The following is a 20,781-nucleotide window of genomic DNA, read 5'->3' as shown; positions in this document are numbered from 1 at the left end:
TTTGATTTCGAGAAATCACTATCACTCAATTAAAAAGCCTAAGGGCTACCTTAACTCGAGTTGGAGAAATCATTCTCACCCGACTGTAAAGCCTAAGGGCTACATTAATTCGAGTTTGAGCAAACACTCACTCGACCATAAAGCCTAAGGGCTATTTTTTATCTCGAGTTTGAGAAATCATTCTCACTCGACTGTAAGGCCTAAGGGCTACATTAATTTGAGTTCGAGCGAACGCTCACTCGACCATAAATCCTAAGGGCTACCTTAGTTCGAGTTTGAGAAATCACTCTCACTCGACTAAAATTCCTAAGGGATACCTTAACTCGAGTTCAGGAAATCATTCTCACTCCATTGTAAAGCCTAAGGGCTACATTAATTCGAGTTCGAGCAAACACTCACTCGACCATAAAGCCTAAGGGCTACCTTAGTTCGAGTTCGAGAAATCATTCTCACTCGATTGCAAAGCCTAAGGTCTACATTAATTCAAGTTCAAGCAAGCACTCACTCGATCAGAAGGCCTAAGGGCTACACTAGTTCGGTGTTGGTCAAATTATCTGAACCCCAACCTTAGAAAACAACTTCACAATTCTACAAAGCAGAAAGAAAGAAATATTTTTTATACATAACGAGAATCATTTACTAGGGCAGCATGGCCTGATCAAACCCCTTTACAAAAAACCAAAACGATCTTATAAGAAACGAAAAAATACTAAGGGACTTAGTCCTCTCCAGGAGCAGCATCTTTGCCCTCGAGACCCCCTTCGCTATCGGATCCACTCTTACTCCCGGTATCATCATCATCGGGAAAAGCCAACAATCTGGATTGGGCTTCAAGCTCCTTAGCTTTCTCGATCTCGACTGTAAGATCGAAGCCACGAGCATGGATCTCTTCAAGAGTTTCCATTCAAGACTGGCAGTTAGTATGCTCGGCAACCCAGTTTGCTCGAGCCTAAGCGGGCTCAGCAACCTCCTTTGCTCGAACCTGAGCAGCTTCGGCATCAGATCAGTAAACAGCCACCATTACATCACCATTGGCCATAGTTTACTCGACCGTCGATTTGGCCACTGCAAGTTCCGTGGCCAGCCTCTCTCTCTATCAAAATTTGCCGAGCTCAATCAAGACTAGAACTCCTCGATTTTCTTGGCTTGCACCAAGGTCTTCTCTTTTAAGCTTCGGAGTTGGGCCTCAGCCGAAGCCAATTGAGTTCGGGCAGTATCCTTTTATGAGGCGATGCGGTCCATGTTCTTCTTCCATTCCTCGGCCTCTAACTTCACTACATCCACTTCAACACGAAGCTGCCTGATCACGTCGAACTTTTACTCGACCTGCAAGATCGAACTGTTAGCCATCACTCCCAAGTCTATATCATTAAATTCAAAGATTCTATTTACCTGCTCGGCCAGCTCTGCTTGTTCTTTCCGAGACGTTTCAAGCTCAGACCGAAGTCTTTTTACTTCTCATTCTCTCTGCTCACTGAGAAGCTTGAAGGCATCTCTCTCCTCAGTAAGCCTTCGAACTTCGGCTTCATACTGACTCAGCTCCTTTCGGGATTGGAGAAAAGCCTCGTGATGAAGTGCAGAAGCCTACAAAAATAAAAGGAAAGGATTATACAAGGAAAGAAGAACACAAGTATAAATAATTAGCAAAGAAAGTATGAACTTACCCGGTTCAGGGCCTGTTGGGCTTCGTTGAAAAGGCAAGGCGCTCCCACCTCGCTCGAGCTCTTCTTCGAAACCTCTAAGTTGCCCAGACCGTGGCATCTTCTACCCCGATAAAATAGCCACGGAAAGGATCATACCCTCCATGGGCTCCTTCCCCGTGACAATTCTCCACGGCTTGAGTGTCACGTATCATCGATTTGGAGAAAGAAGGAAAAGAGGGGGAATCCCCGATGTCTATTACCCCGAGCAGGTCTTTTTGAGTGTCGCCTCCGTCTTGGGGAGCCTCAAGCTCGGTTTGCACACCGGCATCCGCAACTTCTTTGATGGTTTCTTTGCCTCGAGGCAAAACATCCTCGGACTCCCTCAGCTCAGGAACTTGGGTCAAAGCCTCCTCCTCGGCCTCATCAGGCCTGGACAGAGCAATATCAACTCCCACCAATACCGGAGTATTTTGAGTATCGATGCTAGCGCATGCACGGGCCGCCAGCCCCAAATCACTTTCTTCTTCTTCTTCTTCTTCATCCCTTAGACTCAGGACCGACTCCATAGTCAAAGGGATTATGTTTGCCTTGGGTTTTCGAGCCGCTCTCTTCCTGGGTTTTTGACTTTTGGAGTCCGAGGCTCTCTTTCTCTTAATCGCCTTTTCCGTAGTTTGAGATAGGCGGTGAAGCTTCTTCATTACGTGATGGGGATCTCATAACCGCGTCTTTTTCGAGACCTACAAAGAAAGAAAAGAAAGTGAAGCTTATGCCTAAGAAATTGCTTGAACAATAAGCAAATCGGTGAGCCAAGAAGAAGGTTTACTATGAGTACGAGCCTCCCACCGGCCCTTTGACAAATCGTGCCATGCGCGCTCGGCATATGTTGACATCGAAACCAGGCTCCCGACCCAGTTCTCGAGATGGGGAACCGCACCCGGCATCCAAGCAACGGTTGTGTTAAGAAAAACATTGATAAGAAAAGATGAAGAAGTAAAAACAACAAAAACTAAAAACGAAATCACACTTACGGTTCATATTCCATTTCTCAGGAAATGGCATACTCTCAGCCGGGATAAGGTCTGAGGTCTTCACTCGAACAAACTGGCTCATCCAACCCTGATCTTTGTCTTCATCTATGCTCGAGGTGAACGCCTTGGTGGCCTGGCGTTGAAGCTTTATCAGCCCACCTCGGTAAAGACGAGGGTTATATAATCTTACAAGGTAGTCGAGGGTGAAGGGAATCCCGTCGATTTTGCTCACAAAGAAACGAAGCAGTATTACAATCCTCTAGAAAGAAGGATGTATTTGGCCGAGGGTCACTTGGTACTTCTTGTAGAAGTCAATGATGACCGGATCGAGGGGACCCAGCATGAAAGGATAAGTGTAAACACTCAAGTACCCTTCAACGTGGGTAGTGATCGCCTCCTCCGGTGCCAGTATCACGACCTCTTTGTTTTCCCAACCACAATCTTTCTTCACCAAATCGAGAAGGCTTTTAGGTATCGAGTATATATATCTCGATACCGACTCACATCGACCAACAACCGATGAGGGTTTCTCGACTTTAAAATCGCAATCGATAACGCATCCCCAGGGAACGAGTTCTTCAAGGCGTGGCTCCACCACCGGTTTCTCATCGGCCGGCCGAGATGAGGAAGCAGCCTCTTTCTGAGGAATGGTTTTAGATATCTTGGCCATCTAAATTTTCAAGAACAAAGAGGATGGGAAATTGAAATATTTTGGTGTTTGGTGAAGAACAAGCAAAGAAAATTTTAAAAACTTAGAAATAGAGAATTTTGGAGAAGGCGAAGAACTATGAAGTTTGGAATGAGAAGAGTTGAAAGTAAAAGTTCAAAATAATGGAGAAGGGGGGCTATTTATAGATTTCACAATGGTTCAAAATTTGCAGTGGCCGACCCTCGACTGACGCACATTTAATGCCATGGTAACTGAACCGAGGGGATATTTGTCACATACGTCACAATCGGGCTCGACGCAGACGTCAGTGTGTATCTAGTCAGAGGTTGAAAAATCATATCGTTTCTCGCCACATTCTTTTCGAGAAACAAGGGGACTATCTGTATACGATCAAAACCGAGTTTGCCCTTTGTGTGACTAATCGAGATTAGGGCATGATGGATCGAGGTCCGTAATTATAATATCAAGCTAAGATGTGAAGTCGGGCTGCTGAGGTCGAGCCCTTGAAACCGACCAACGACGGGATCAACCAAAATCTATATCGAGCCCAGATAGAGGTCGAGCAAATAGAGACCAATCGAGACCGAAATCGGCCGAGACCAAGAACGAGCCCAGATAGAGGTCGAGCGAATAGAGGCCGATCACGATCGAGAGCAGCCGAGTTCGGGCTCGAGCCAAGGGACAAAAGAGTTGTTATGGCCGCATTTGGGAAGAGTATCTCGACGGAAATCAAGAAAAAACCAATTAATTAATCTATCATGGGATTCTCACTATGTATTTTTAATTATATCCAAAGTATGATTCATCCACTATATTAAGAGTGGGCTATCATTGATTAAAGGGGATTCATTCATCCACAGATTGGAATACACATTCATACATTTCTCACATTCAAAGATTATTGAGATTTACATAACATATAGTACATATTGTCCTTTTTCGGGCTTTTGATATTGATTCATCTTGTTTATTTTTAAATCATTCTCTATTCAATCTGGGTTTGTATTTTATTCCTTTTTACAATCAATATTTGATATATTTTCACTATTTTCCGGTTTGTACTAATTTATACCACGTATTCTTAGAACTGCGTATAAATTCAACTCCATCCGTTTTTCGGGTAAACAAATTACTTGTAACACAAATTAAGCATAATACTAAGAGGCGGATCTACATTATAACGTATTGTTCACGGGAACTCAATAGTTTTTGTTGAAACCTTATATCATGTATTAAAATATTTACTAAATATCTATAAATATTTGATTGCGAACCCATTTATTATTGTATATTAACTTGACATTGTCGTAGAAATTGATAAATTTTAAATTTGAATTCCTCTCTAATAATTATACACATCCTCTCTTTTTTTGCAGGACGCAAGAAGTTGGATGTGACCGAGAGAACTCAGTAAAAATTACACAAGCAAGTATTAATTTTGCAAGATGTTCAAAAGTGGAGAGAATGCAGTAGCTATAGAAAATCCAAGACAACTTAAAATTAGTCATCGAGACCAATAACACATGTATGCTAGCTATAAATCATCAAAGCCTTCCAATCTCGAAGACTCGAGTTGTCCTTAAATCTGTCCAAAAACTAGTATTTCAAGAACCCGCATCTTCTCTAATAAATTATTGAGTAAATTCCACTTAACTCGCTTAAATTTTAATAGTTGAAAAACACTATTCCATCGACCTTTTGAATGAAAATGAAAACCCCTTGAACAATATTTGCATGAAGTTCTCCTTTCCCACTACTAAAAATCTGCTAAAAAGCGACCAACTATTTCCGACCAACGTTGGTCGGTCAAAAAATGCGACCAAAAACCGTCCAGGTTGGACGCAAACTAGGAAAAAAAATATTTACATTTTTTTTAAACAAAATACCGACTAACGTTGGTCGGTAAATTGGTCAATAGCTGGTCAGACAAGAAAATTTTGGATTACCGACCAACGTTGGTCGGTAATTTGGATCCAATTTTTTAAATTTTAATAATTATTTTATTATTCTTAAATATTTTATAATATTTAAGAATTTATATTTAAAATTACCGACCAACGTTGGTCGGTTAAAGATTTTAATTTTTTTTAAAAAAACCGACCAAAGTTGGTCGGTTTTTGGTCAAACGGTCAGCACTTAATGTACCGACCAAAATTACCGACCAACTTTGGTCGGTAATTCTAAAATCAGAGAAGTGAAAAACGGGGGAAACCCCCATTTCTCTAAAAATTTTCCCTCTTCTTCCTTCCCTTCTCTCCTTCTCCCAGCCCCTCCCCCTCACCGTCCAGGCCTCCCCTCGCCGTCCAGCCGTCGCCGCACTGTCGCCGTCGCCTCTGCCACTGCCACTGCCGCCCCTCGATCTCCTTCTCCATCTCCTACAAATTCTAGGTTTGAATTACAACCCATTTATTTATTATTTCCAGGTTTTGTTAATTAGTTATGAATTAGTTTCAATTGATTAGTGTTTTAATTATTTGAACATTGCATTTTATTGAGGATTAGGGTTTAGGTCTTGTTTTAATTAGTTTTGTTAATTAATTTTATTAACTAATTAGTTTTGTTAATTAGTCAATTATTTATGAATTAGTTTAGTTTAGGGTATGGGTTGAATTTCTTTAGTTTAGCTAGTTTATGTTTAAACTCGTAGGATATAAATTGAAATTTTAGTTTTTAGGATTTGTTCTTGTGAATTGAACTTTTAGGATATGATTTGAACTTTTAAGATATGAATTGGACCTTTTGGATATGAATTGAACTTTTAGGATATAAATTGGTGTAATTAGAAAAAATAATTATCTTGAATTAACTAAAAAGATATAATTAATTTATAATTGTAGAATAAATTAATTTGTTCTTGTGAATCGAACTTTTAGGGTATGGGTTGAATTTCTTTAGTTTAGTTAGTTTATATTTAAACTCGTAGGATATGAATTGAAATTTTAGTTTTTAGGATTTGTTCTTGTGAATTGAACTTTTAGGATATGATTTGAACTTTTAAGATATGAATTGGACCTTTTGGATATGAATTGAACTTTTAGGATATAAATTGGTGTAATTAGAAAAAAAATAATTATCTTGAATTAACTAAAAAAGATATAATTAATTTATAATTGTAGAATAAATTAATTTATTCTTGTGAATCGAACTTTTAGGGTATGGGTTGAATTTCTTTAGTTTAGTTAGTTTATGTTTAAACTCGTAGGATATGAATTGAAATTTTAGTTTTTAGGATTTGTTCTTGTGAATTAAACTTTTAGGATATGATTTGAATTTTTAAGATATGAATTGGACCTTTTGGATATGAATTGAACTTTTAGGATATAAATTGGTGTAATTAGAAAAAAATAATTATCTTGAATTAACTAAAAAAGATATAATTAATTTATAATTGTAGAATAAATTAATTTGTTCTTGTTTTATTTGTATAGATGGAATATCGTACTTGGATGTACAATAGAAATTATCCTAATTGGCGGGGATTGCGGGAGGATTTTGTAGAAGGGGTTGATGACTTTATTAGACATGCAATGTCACTTCCACCATACCAAAGTGAAGGAGTAATTAGGTGCCCTTGTGTCAGGTGTGATTGTATGAAGTTTAAAAAATCGGAGGAAGTTAAGCTTCATCTTTATAGGAAGGGGTTTATAGAGAATTACTTTGTGTGGACTAATCATGGAGAGATCGATGGTAGCCGTGAGATATTTCATAACATGGTTGTTGGTGAAAGTAGTAGGTCGGTGGAGAATACAAATCTTGATTCTAGAATTCAGGATATGGTTGCGGATGCTTTTGGGGGTGAGCCCAATGAAAATGTTGAACAAACTCCTAATGATGACGCAAAACGTTTTTATGAACAGTTAGAGGAAGCTAGTCGTCCACTACGTGAAGGAAGTCTGCACTCTGAGCTGTCTGTTGCAGTTAGATTACTAAGTATCAAATCTAATTGGAATATTTCTCAAGCAGCCATGGACTGTTTCATTGACCTTATGAGTGAACTAGTTGACCCTAATATCAACTTACCTGGTGATTTCTATAAGGCGAAGAGATTAGTTTCTAAGTTAGGACTTTCGTCAATGAGAATTGATTGTTGTGAAGATGGTTGCATGTTATATTATAAAGATGATGCAACTTTAGACAGTTGTAAATTTTGCGAAAAGCCTCGTTTCAAGAGGCTTTCCAGTGGGAATATGGTCGCTGTCAAGGCAATGCATTATTTACCTCTTATACCTAGGTTAAAGAGGTTATATGCGTCGATGAGTTCTGCTCCTCATATGAGATGGCATTTTGAAAATAGAAGACCACCTGGTGTTATGTGTCATCCTTCAGATGGAGAAGCTTGGAAGCACTTTGATAGGACATATCCAGATTTTTCTAGTGAACCAAGGAACATTCGGTTAGGTCTGTGTGCCGATGGCTTCACGCCTTTTTCTATATCTGCGACACCATATTCATGTTCGCCTGTCTTTCTTACACCTTATAATCTACCACCTGAGTTGTGTATGACTAGTCCATATATATTCTTAAATTGTATTATCCCCGGTCCACGTAATCCGAAAAGTTTGATTGATGTATATTTTCAACCTTTGATTGATGAGCTAAAACAATTGTGGTATGATGGTGTTGAAACATATGACATATCAACCAAGCAGAATTTTAATATGCGTGCTAATTTAATGTGGACTATTAATGATTTTCCTGCGTATGGAATGTTGTCTGGGTGGATGACTGCTGGGAAGCTAGCTTGTCCTTACTGCATGGAAAATAGTAAAGCGTTCACTTTGAAACATGGCCGAAAGCAATCATGGTTTGATTGTCACCGTCAATTCTTGCCTGATGATCATGAGTTTAGAAGGATGAAAAATGCATTCAAAAAGAATAAAGTGGAATATAATTCTCCACCTCCGATACTTTCAGGTGAGGAAATTTGGGAGAGGGTCCAGAACTTCAGTAAAGTTACTGAGGCTCCACCTTATAGATTCCCCGGATATGGTGTTAATCATAATTGGACGAAACAGAGTATATTTTGGGAGTTGCCTTATTGGAAGGATAATCTTCTCCGACACAACCTTGATGTCATGCATATTGAGAAGAATTATTTTGATAATTTGTTCAACACAGTGATGGATGTTAAAGGTAAGACAAAAGATAACCCGAAGGCTAGAATGGACTTACAAGAATATTGCAGGCGGCCTGAATTATACTTGCAGACAGCAAACAATGGTAAGGTATTCAAGCCCAAAGCAAGTTACACATTCACTTTGGAGGAAAGACGACAAATTTGTGATTGGGTTACGAAATTAAAGATGCCTGAGGGTTATGCGTCGAATCTTGGAAAAAAAGTAGATATGGAGGTAGGGAAGTTGAGCCATTTGAAAAGTCATGACTGCCATGTTTTCATGGAGACCTTAGTGCCTATTGTATTTTGTGGTTTGCCTGAAAGAATCTGGAAACCCATCACAGAGATTAGTTTGTTTTTCAAAGACTTGTGTTCTACCACATTAAGGGAAGAAAACCTACTTCGGATGGACCAGAACATCCCTGTAATTTCTAGTAAGATGGAAAAAATATTCCCATGTGGTTTCTTTGATGTGATGGAACACCTTCCAATACACCTTGTACACGAGGCACGACTTGGAGGGCCTGTTCAATGCAGATGGATGTATCCCTTTGAGAGGTAATATTATAAGTTTGATGTACTATTCTATTTTATTTGAATGTTATTGGCTAACATGAGATTATGTAGGACAATTGGCAAATGCAAACAATTTGTTAAGCAGAGGAATAAGATTGAAGGATCTATATGCGAAGCCTATCTTGCAAAGGAAACTGCACATTTTTGTTCTTATTATTTTGAGAGTAACGTGCCATGTTCTAGGAATAGGCCCAATAGGCACACGGTCGAATGTGTGAATGATCCATTATATCCACCAATATCCATATTCAATCAACCAGGCCGATATTCTAAGGATGTTAGAAAGAGAAGTTTGAGTGATATGGAGTACAAGTCAGCTACACTTCATGTGTTGCTAAATTGTCCCGAAGTTGTACCATTTCTCAAGTAAGTATTGATTTATTAGTTATCAAAATGTAAAATTTACTGTGACTACATATTGATGCAACTACTAAAAATATTTGATATGTCACAGTCACTTCGTGGGTCAATTTGGCTATGATGCTGTATATACGAGATTTGATACGTGGTTCAAACAGTTTGTAAGTGTGTGTGTGTATATATATATATATATATATATATATATATATATATATATATATATATATATATATATATATATATATATATATATCAATTTGGCTATGATGCTGTATATATATTGAATGTATAAAAATTGATTCATAAGTTGTGCTAACTTATGACTTTTTTTAACTCTATGTAGGTAAATAATCCAAATAATGGTGTAAATCAATTTTTGAAAGATATATCTTGGGGACCTGGGCTTCAGGTCACAACAATGTCTAAGTACGTAGTGAATGGTTATAAGTTTCATACAGAGGATTGCTCTAAAAATAAAAATAGCAACAACAGCGGGGTGTGGGTTCTAGGTGGTGATGGCAACCAAGTTGGAGATATTGATTATTATGGTGTGGTCAAAAAAATATTACAACTAGAATATACAGGTTGGCCATATAAGAAATTGATACTCTTTAGATGCAAGTGGTTTGACCCAAATCCAACAAGAGGTACAAGAGTACACAACCAATACAACATAATTGAGGTTAATCATACGAGGGAGTATGATCGCTATGATCCTTTCATAATTGCACATAACGTTAGGCAAGTGTATTATGCTCCTTATCCATTGCGGCAGAATAAGTCCGATTGGTGGGTTGTAATAAAAACTAAGCCTGTAGGTAGGGTGGAAGTCGAGAATGTGTTAGATATTGCATATCAAAACGATATCTCCAATATTCACCAAATAGTGGACGATCAGTTAGAAAATAATTTGGAACATCCTGAACGCATATTAGAAGAAGTTGATATAAATGAAGTAACAATTATAGAAAATGAGGACGAGGAATCAACTGATGAAGCTCAAACAAGTGAGGACGAAGAATTCTCGGACGAGGAACAATACGTCGATGAGGATTAAAAAGTTGGTTTTTTAAAGCACTCTCGTTTTATAGCTAGTTTCTTATATGTTTCAATCTAAATGTGTATTATATTATGCAGATGGCAGGCAAGGGTCAAGGTAACAATGACCCTACTAGTTCTCGGGGTCGAGAAAAGGGTAGGAAGGGAAAGAGGAGGGTAGAAAATAATACTCCCTCTTGTCCACCTTTTTCAGAGATGCCTATGTCTTATCCTCCACCACACGGCTATACTGAGCTGCCACAGCATCACGAGCCGTACACCTTCATTCAGACACCCAGTCTTCCATCACAGGGTCACAGGACTATACGTCCGACATACAGTCCAGCTGCCTCACAGCCATCTGCATCACATCCATATGGATCACATCCCTACATATCACAGCCACATGGATCGCATCCACATAGAACCAGTTTTGAACTAGTTGTAATTAGTTTTAACTTGGTTTTGGATTTTTATGTTCAATTGAACTTTAATTTGTTAGTTTTAAAGTATTTATTGAATGTTTTGGTTGTTGTTGTTGTGTTGTTGTTGTTGTTGTTGTTGTTATTGTTGTATTGTTGTTGTTGTTGTTGTTGTGTTGTTGTTGTTGTTGTTGTTGTTGTGTTTTTATTTTTGTTGTTGTTGTTGTGTTGTTGTTGTTGTTGTTGTTGTTGTTGTTGTTGTTGTTGTTGTTGTTGTTGTGTTTTTGTTGTTGTGTTTTTGTTGTTGTGTTTTTGTTGTTGTGTTGTTGTTGTTGTGTTTTTGTTGTTGTTGTTGTTGTTGTTGTTGTGTTGTTGTGTTGTTGTATTGGTATGCTGGCAGGTGGTTTAGCTGCCAAAACAGGCATTTTATGCCAAAATTAATCCCAGAAAAATCGACCAACGTTGGTCGGTTTTTAATAATAAAAAAAAATTATTCCAAAATACCGACCAAAGTTGGTCGGTTAATGAACGTTGAATTCCCAGAATTCAAGACTACCGTCCAACTTTGGTCGGTATTTTGCTTGCATTGTTGAGATTACCGACCATAGTTGGTCGGTAATGTTTAATTTTAATTAGTTTTAAAAAATATATATTTTCAATTACCGACCAAAGTTGATCGATTTTTTTTAATTTTAATAACTAATAAAAAAAAGATAATCCGACCAACTTTGGTCGGTAAAATTAAATTAATAAAATATGTTTCCGACCAAAGTTAGTCGGTAAGTAATTAAACTTGTCAGATGGTCGTTTTAATATACCGACCAAAGCTGGTCGGTAATTTCCGACCAACTTTGGTCGGTAAGCCGTTCCGACCATCAAAATACCGTCCACACCGTAAAGGTCACGTTTTGGTCGGTAATTTGCCATAACCGACCAACGTTGGTCGGTATTTTTGGTCGGTTTTTAGCGAATTTCTAGTAGTGTCCCATATGGGTGGAGATACATCTCCTACAGAACTATTTTTATGAATGTGGTTGCTGACTTCAAGCTTACTTTTTTCTTTTTCTTTTTTGTTTCTTGACTTTGTCTCCTTGGAGGGATGGGAGATTTTGAATGAAAATTATTTGATTTGGTTTATAAATTATCGTCGAAACAAAATCTTGATGTTTCTCATGATCTTTTTTAGGCTAAAACTGTTCAACCTCAAGGACACAAAAGATCAAAAGAGAAATTTTCTTGAGTAAATCAACGATCCGTGTAAATGGACAACACAGTAATCTCTTTACAACTATTGTTCAGTTGAATCTTCTTCATTCCCCTATTGAATAGATTAAAAATATGTTTTGCTAATTAATCTATCAATCATCACCAAAATTAGTTGTATAAGCTGAATAAATCCTCTATATCAATCCATGTTCAAATCAAAGAGTTCATTATTATTTGACGATTTCTTAAATCTTACACTAACCGCGCCAGCCTAATGCAACTTTGTTTTATTCACGGAAGATAGAACTTTGCAAAACTCGATCACATAGATAAAACTATATAACTGAGGCCAAAAAGGGAAAAAGAGGGAAGCAAATACAGGTCAATGATCATTTTCAAATGATGGTAAGAGTTCAAATGATGCTGTAACCAATTCTCAATGAGAAATTAAGAAGGCGTTTGGACATAAAAATTATAATTTAAAAAAAAAAATATTTGGAGTTAAGTTAAAAATGATATTTGGAATTTGAAATTATGTTTGGACATGCATTTCACTTTAAAAAAATGTTATAGTTTTGTGAGGGGTCAAAAAGTTTGAAAAACTCATTTTCGAAAAATTTCCAAAAACTTGCAAAATATCATGGAAAAACGTACGGGTCCTTCAACTCAAAGATTACAATCAACGCAATGGTTGTATACAATAGTTTCATTAAACTCCCAGAACTCGCCTTAAATTCATCCTGGATACACCTTCAAACACTTGTAAAAGGGATTTATGACCTAAAACTTGGAGAAGACATAACTAATCAGATCCACTAAAAGGGAACCACTTGGACTGAAATGAGGACTGATAAGAAACCAGTACTATAAGCACCACCACCAAGATTGCGACACCCCATGGAAATTCTGCTCTGCTTCTTTTATAAACGGAGTTGTTATGCCGAGGCTGCGACGGACCCCAGAAGTTGAATCCCCCATTTAGCAAGCTTGAACGCATGAGGAAGATCAAGAAGACTGGTACTAGATAGAAAAATAGCTGCAAATTGATCCTAGATTGCTCCAACTGTTCTTTATAGTTATTGTATTGAGACAATGACAGCAACAAAATAACAATGGCAAATATGGCCAGCAATGGAAGCGGTAGAACTAAAACTGAGGCTAGTGTCTCGTTTGTCCAACCTTGTTTCCATTCTGGACCCCTTCTTTTGGGATACAACCAATCCATCTCTATCTTTTTCTTGCTTTGGTACTTAACTCTCAAGTATTTCTTTTGTCTCTTGAGTGGTGCTGCATGTATTTATTTATGTTATAAGTGCTTGCAAGGATTGTGTCGCTTTACGATTTACTAGTACAAGGGTGGCTTTGGAATATATGCTTTGGGTATGATTTCCACCTATCAGCCTACTTTTCCTTTTGAACTGAGACACTCAAGCAGCCGATACCAAATTGTTGTTGAGAAAGAAAGAAGTTTTAATATGGGAGGTGGATATTATACTTTTTAGGTTTAAAGTAGCATGGCATGTAGCACAGATGCACATGTGAGCTGTAAATATACAATACAGTTCATTACTCACGTGATCATTCAACTATCCGATATTATCTATCAAAGTCATTTTTCTTGCGTTTGTAACAGCAAAGTTACTTAACTATATCTGTAGTACCCAGAAGGTCACTCAACTAAATTTCTCAAAAATTTTATCTCCAAATACCTATTTTACCCTCTGAATTATCAACTTTGATCTTCTTTTTATTTTTTTAGCTTTTTAATATTATAATTTTTCTCTTTTTAATTTATATTATGGACTTGCCTTAGAATAAATAAAATTATTTATAAATTAAAAAAATAAAAATAGTATTTAAGCATATATAATGTTGGAATAATAAAATATTGAGCATAGTAGAACTTTAATTAGAACAACTTGGTCGTAATAAAAATTTTGATATTAAAAACAAAATCTCAAAAATTTATTTACACAATTGAGAACGAAAGAAAATAAAAATTTTAAAATATATATTCCATACACGTACTATAGAAAATAATTATTTAAATAAATATATTTTTATAATATACATTATATATTCTTGAAAATTATGCTCAATTATATTATTATTCCGATATTATATATGCTAGAAAATAATTTTTTATCTTTAAATAAAATTTATTTATTCTATAGGTAAATTCATAATGTTGATTAAAAAGTATTAAAAAAAAAAAGAAAAAGATAAAAGTTGAAAATTTAGAGGGTAAAATAGGTATTTGACAATTAAAAGTTTGAGAAATTAGGTTAAGTGACCTTCTGAGCGCTATAGACATAATTAAGTGACTTGTCTGTTACAAACAAAAGTGTTTACCCGAAAAATGGATAGAGTTGAATTTATACGTAGTTCCAAGAATATGTGGCGTAACTTAATACAAATTGTAAGGATAAATAGAAATATAAATATGGACTGCAAAGAATGAGAAATAGATAAGGTTGTAAAGAAAATGAATCTTAGGACTCAACAAGGAGAATTAATTTAAGAAGCCTGAAAGAACGATTCTTTACTATGGGAGAATATAATATTTTTATTACAATGTAAGCCTGGAAAAACTTGCCTTTTCATAAATGATAACCATGCCTTTTATAGTAGAGGGACCTTGCTCTAAGTATAATAAAAAAAATACTCAGTGGGAGACCCATGATAAATCAGCCTTTCCACAATTTCTGCCAAGATTCTCGCTAGTGGGATTGCAATGGCTTTTATCTGTGAGCTCGATCTTGCCTCGAGCCCTCGATCTTGGTTTGAGCTCGATTATGACTCGAGTTCTCGATCTTGGCTCGAGCTCGATTCTGACTCGAGCTCTCGAATTGATTCGGGGTCAATGTTGGTTGGTTTCTGGATCATAAGCATGATAGCTTTACTCTGCATCATAGTTCGATTTGGATTCGAGCTCGATAACGATGTCGAACTCGACATGGATCGGCCCCTTGGGTTCGAGGCTTGTTTGTTCCATCTTCGGAGTCTCACTTCGATCGATCATCGTTCGAACTCGATCGGACGTGCGAAGGCCAAAATTTATTTCGACCGTATACATATAGTCCCCTCATTTTTCAGGAAGAATATGGTGATAAACGATATGACTTTTTAACGGCTCGATCGGATTATAACCCGACATCCCCATCAGGCTCGATCATGACTCATGTGATAGATGTCCCGTCGGTTTAGTCTTTCAAGGCATTTAATACATGTCAGATGGTGGTCGGCCACCGCTGATACTGAACCGCCATCGCTTAAGCCTATAAATAACCCTTCTTCTTACCATTTACCACTTTTACATCTTCAATCTTCCAAATTTCCCAAGTCTCTTTTCGTATTTTCTGATTTACCCTCAAATCTGTGATTTCCCAAAAGCCCCTCTTCAATTCTACCAAATCTTTGTCACTTTCTTCTATTCCTCACCTTTGAAACCATTCCTCAGAAAGAGAAGGCTTCATCTTCACAGTGTGCTGCCAATGAGACACCGGCAGAACCACGGCCTGAGGAGTGCGTTCCCGGGACATGTGTTCTTACTTCTGATTTTAAGGTCGATAAAGGCTCATCGGTCCCTGGCCGGTGTAAGCCGGTAATGAGGTACATGTGTTCGATAACCGAGAAGCACCTCAAACAGCTAAAGAAGGATTGCAATTGGGGTGAAAAAATAATAATAATTCCTACTCCTGATGAAGATATCACTTCTTACGTCAAAGGATTTTTGAATGTGTATACTTACCCTTTCACTTTAGGTCCCCTCGATTCCATTATTATTGACTTCTGTCATCAATACCAGATAACCCTGGGCCAGGTCCATCCTTCTTTTTGGCGGATCGTTATCCTGATCCGATATTTTATGAGCAAAATCAAGGGGATGTCATTCACCCTCGACCATCTTATCCGATTGTACTGTCCTTGACTTTTTTGAGGATGGTTAATAAAACTTCAGCGTCGGGCCACCAAGGCTTTGTTCTCGAGCATTGACGAGGATAGGGATCGGGGTTGGATGGGCAGGTTCGTTCGATTGAGGACTTCGGACCTGATTCCGGCTGAAAAGATGCCCTTTTCCGAGGAGTGGAATATGAAACGTAAGTGTGATCCTGCTGTTACTTCTACTTTGTTATTTCATTTCTTCTCTCATCGAAACTCCTCCTTTTGTGATGTAGCGATTCCCTAGATGCCCGGAGCAGTTCCCGATCTTAAGAACTAGGTACGAGCTCTTGTTTCGATCTCCACATACGCCGAGCGCTCATGGCGTGATTTGTCAAAGGGTCGGTGGGAGGCCAAAAATCATGGTAAGCCCCTTTCTCGTACTCTTTGATAATTCGAACGAGGTAGTTTCCAAATATTAAGATTTTCCATATGCAGGTTTGGGTAAAGATGCAGTTTTGAGGCCCTTGTCCAACGAGAAAGAAATCTTGGCCTCTGTGCCAAAGACGGTGAAGGGAAACCCGAAGATCCAAAATCGAAGAAGAGGACGGCTCATAAGCCGAACAAGAATGTCATTCCTTTGACCGTGGAATCAGTTCTGCGTCTAAGGGATGAAGATGAAGAAGAAGAAGAAGAAGAAGAAGAAGAAGAAGAAGAAGAAGAAGAAGAAGAAAATGATGGGTCCACGTTGGTGGCCCGAATGAAGAGAACCATTGATGCCCCATTGGCAGCTGGATCGATGATGATTCATGAGGCTCCGCCTCGAACTGAGGATATACCGGAGAAAGATTCGGGTAGAGTCCCCTAATTATCGGAGATCGAAGACACATCTCATCAGAGCCAACGGATGGGGGATATGACTAAAGGGGCCATTGAATCCCTTCGAACTAAAGAGAATGCTCCAAGTGATTCATTTAGGGCAGCAGCAATCGAAGATTCGCCTACCTTTCCCGCTTTTTCTGCAGGGGTAATTCGGGAAGCCCAAGCTCTGGGGGCCCTCGATCTAGACAGGCCTCACGATGGAGAGGATCTCTTTCATGACCTGTTTACCGGTATCGAGGATGTTGCCGGTACTGGTGATGAATCGGATCTTTTTCACGGGGTGCGGCAGGCTTTGAATCAGGTAAGCTTTAAAATTATTTTGTCGGTACTGCCTTTATGTTTACTTTTCGTTAACTTTGTTTCTTGTTTCTTTGTAGGCAGCGGCAGTTCATCGAGAAGCATGTTCTCGGTCCCAAAACGAGCTGTGTTGATATGAGGCTGACTTTCAACGGGTTACTGATGAGAGGAACTCCCTAAGACTTATCTTAGGGCAGAGAGAAGAGGAAATAAAAGACCTCCGAGCTGAGCTGGCCAAGGCTTATCGAGATCAGACCGATTTTTCTGAGCAGGTAATGATACTTTTGAAAGCCTATGGGCTTGATACTGTAATGATGGCTAACTTTTCGGTCTCATAGCTGCAGTAAAAAATCGAGATGATCGGGAAGCTTCGTGAGGAGGTCGGCGTAATAAAAGCGGAGTCTTACAGTGGAAAGAAGGTATAGACCGCTTTGCTACAGAGAAAGAAACTGCTCGAGCCCAGTTATCATCGACCGAAACCCGACTTCAAAGAATGAAGGAACAAGGCCTGGTTCAAGTAAGAAAAATAAAGGATCTTGAGGCTCGGTTGGCCTCTGTGCTTGTCAAGGCCGAAACTGATACCGAAAAGGCAAAGGCCGATGTGGATGCCCTCGTGGCTATCTATCGGGCCGATGCTGAAGCTGCCCAGGTCCAAGCAAGAGAGGAATCCGAGACCGCCAATACTCGAGCACATTGGGTCGCCAAACTAGCTAAGTGTCGATCCCGAAGGGAAACCCTCGAGGAGATCCATGTTGGTGGTTTCGATCTCGCTGAAGAGATAAAAAGGGCCAAAGAGCTCGAAGCCGATGCTGAAGCTCTGGTTTCCAATGACGATGATGATGATGATGGGAGTAAGAGCGGATTCGAGAATGGGGGAGCCCGATAAAGAAGAGACAACTCCTGAGGATGACCAAGAAGTTTAGTCCTTAGTTTTTATGTTGTAATCAACCATGTAGATAATTTTGTATATTGATAATTCTGCCGACTTGCTTCTATTTTTTGAAGACTTTATTCACGCCTTTATGAATGTTTTCACAAGGATTTAAACAACTTAATCAAATTTGGACTTCATAGCCTCTATAATTGATCGAGTGTTTTTTCAGACTTGAAGTGATGTAGCCCTTAGGCTTATTAGTTGAGTCAATGATTCAAACTCGAAGAAATATAGCTCGTAGGCGTAATGGTCGAGTGAGTGCTTTCTCGAACTCGAAATGAAAGTAGCATGTAGGTTTATTAGTCGAGTGAATGATTCAAACTCGAATTAATGTAGCCCGTATGCGTAATGGTCGAGTGAGTGCTTGCTCGAACTCGAAATAAAAGTTTTCCGTAGGCGTAATGGTCGAGTGAGTGCTTGCTCGAACTCGAAATAAAAGTAGCCCGTAGGCTTAGTAGTCGAGTTAATGTTTCGAACTCGAAGTAATGTAGCCCGTAGGCATAATGGTCGAGTGAGTGTTTGCTCGAACTCGAAATAAAAGTCACCCGTAGGCATAATGGTCTAGTGAGTGCTTGCTCGAACTCGAAATAAAAGTAGCCCGTAGGCTTAGTAGTCGAGTGAATGTTTTGAACTCGAAGTAATGTAGCCCGTAGGCATAATGGTCGAGTGAGTGCTTGCTCGAACTCGAAATAAAAGTAGCCTGTAGGCTTAGTCGTCGAGTAAATGATTCGAACTCGATGTAATGTAGCCTGTAGGTGTAATGGTCGAGTGAGTGTCTAGTAGAGTCCTTATTATCGGTGTGTTGTCGACCACATCTATAAGTTGGATGCTACTTGGACATTTAGGAATAATACCCTTCATTGATATTCTGAATCGTGTGATGAAACTGATTGGGAAATTGTTCTTCCTCTGACTCATGCGTTGAAGTTCAAGGTAAGTTTAAATGCTCTTTTGGTTTATTCCAAGTAATGTTGTCATGTGACATGACGAATGGGTAAAGGCCTGAATATTAAATAGATGGAACATGTATCATGTTGAATGAATGGTATGGCCATATGAGACAAGTATATAGTACCATGAGCATACTTTATATGAGAAGAGTGCTAGAAGTGATTACCCACCTCCAAAGAGGCATTGACGTGATAAATGAGACCTAAGCTTAGCTAGTACATGTGAATAGTGTGGGAACTATGTGTATGATTCTAAGATGTAAATTTATTACATAGGCACCTGATATAAGAAAGGCATGGCCTGGAGAGTAATGATAAATGTGTAGGTCTCTCACGGGAGACAAAAAATTATGAAAGGAGAGTCAATTGAACCCACAATGAGAAGACCCTAGCACTATGAATGTTATAAGAATCCCAGGAATGTATGAAGTGGTGTTACACTCCAAAAAGGATATTGACGCGAGGGATTTGGATCCCAAGCCTATGTGGCTGAATAAGAGTAGAGGACTTATGAGGTTAATACCATGGAGACTTAAATCTCCCTAATAGTCAATCATATACATGAGGACTAGAGATGTGGGACTTGTGTTCCTCAAATTGCTAAATTCAAAAGTTGTGTCGAAATGTGAAACATTCACCCCAAGTGGGGAGGGAAAGGCCATGGTGAGGCTACTTAAGTTCAATAAAACGAGAGTTGGGCCGTGTAACTATGATGTTTGGATATTTTGTTGAAGACATGTGTAGTCTATAAAAGTGGTAAGAGGTAACATGATTCTCTGAGAGGATATGCAGATGATAAACCACTAGTACGAAAATAATGTGGAAGGTTAAGAAATGTAAATTCTTCGTACGTGACAATAGACATAACAGGGTCAACAATACTAGAAACTAAGAGTAAGGTTTGCAAAAAAGGTTTTTATACTTGTTAGAAAGTCAGGGACAATGGAACCTAATGAAGTACTACATAAAGTCTTGCGAATTCTTAGAATGAGTTAATCAAGGATTTGTGATTTAGCTAAAATTCCAAGGCTTTAAGAAAGACAGAACGAGTGGGGGAGATAAATGTGATGTTATAATAACCCAAGAGTGCATCGGGACTTGATGGAGAGTCTCTTAAGAATCTTACAAGCAAATAAGTGTTAAGTTATACACCGATGAATACACTTTCCCACGGATATCCCCACAAGTGTCAAGAGGCGAGAAGAATTGGAAGAAAATCTATAAATTGAGATGGTCATCGTTATCGCAAAATAGTTCGTATCAGAAAGTGGACTCATCTATAGCCCAAGTGTCAATAGAAGATATAAAGGATCAACTATAATGCAGCCGACTTGAGTGATACTGAATATCGACTAAAATATTTAGAGGGAGTTTATGTCTAAATATTACATAGGTAAGTAAGAATACTGGTGATGAAGTGGTTGTGTGATAAACTCAACAAACCAGGCACAATGATACTACGAGTTCATGGGAGGCAGACAAGTGTGTGGCACAATGAGGTTGTCAACTACGAATAAAGGGAAAAAAGGGGTGGGAGTGAATGCTCCAGTCACGAAGGAAGTATAGTACCAACATATTGTCTAGACCAAAGGGGAAATGTTTGAAACAAATTGAGAGAGGATAAACACTTGTTACGAACCAAACATGTTTAACATGATAGCTCTTAGGCTGCAATACCAGGAAATAATATTGGTGACTACAATACTGGGAATAAGGTGAGTTACTCATCGAGGATGGAATCAGGTGGACTAAGTCCTACACTTATAAGGAAAAAATA

General features: G+C 38.5%; 1 protein-coding gene across 1 annotated transcript; it reads right to left on the bottom strand.

Moving 5' to 3' along the window:
• Window positions 1-12,861: 12,861 nt before the first annotated feature.
• Window positions 12,862-13,284, bottom strand: LOC107811235 (uncharacterized). The gene has a single exon (XM_016636125.2). The coding sequence runs from the start codon at window positions 13,282-13,284 to the stop codon at window positions 12,862-12,864; it is 423 nt and encodes a 140-aa protein (XP_016491611.1).
• Window positions 13,285-20,781: the final 7,497 nt, after the last annotated feature.

The sequence above is a fragment of the Nicotiana tabacum genome, chromosome 4, assembly GCF_000715075.1.
Source record: "Nicotiana tabacum cultivar K326 chromosome 4, ASM71507v2, whole genome shotgun sequence".
Lineage (NCBI taxonomy): Eukaryota > Viridiplantae > Streptophyta > Magnoliopsida > Solanales > Solanaceae > Nicotiana > Nicotiana tabacum.
Note: the sequence above shows the minus strand (reverse complement) of the source record. Positions and strands in the feature narration are given on the sequence as shown.

Excerpts from the sequence above, each read along its gene's own strand:
- LOC107811235 (XM_016636125.2), bottom strand. The coding sequence starts at position 13,284 with ATGGATTGGTTGTATCCCAAAAGAAGGGGTCCAGAATGGAAACAAGGT.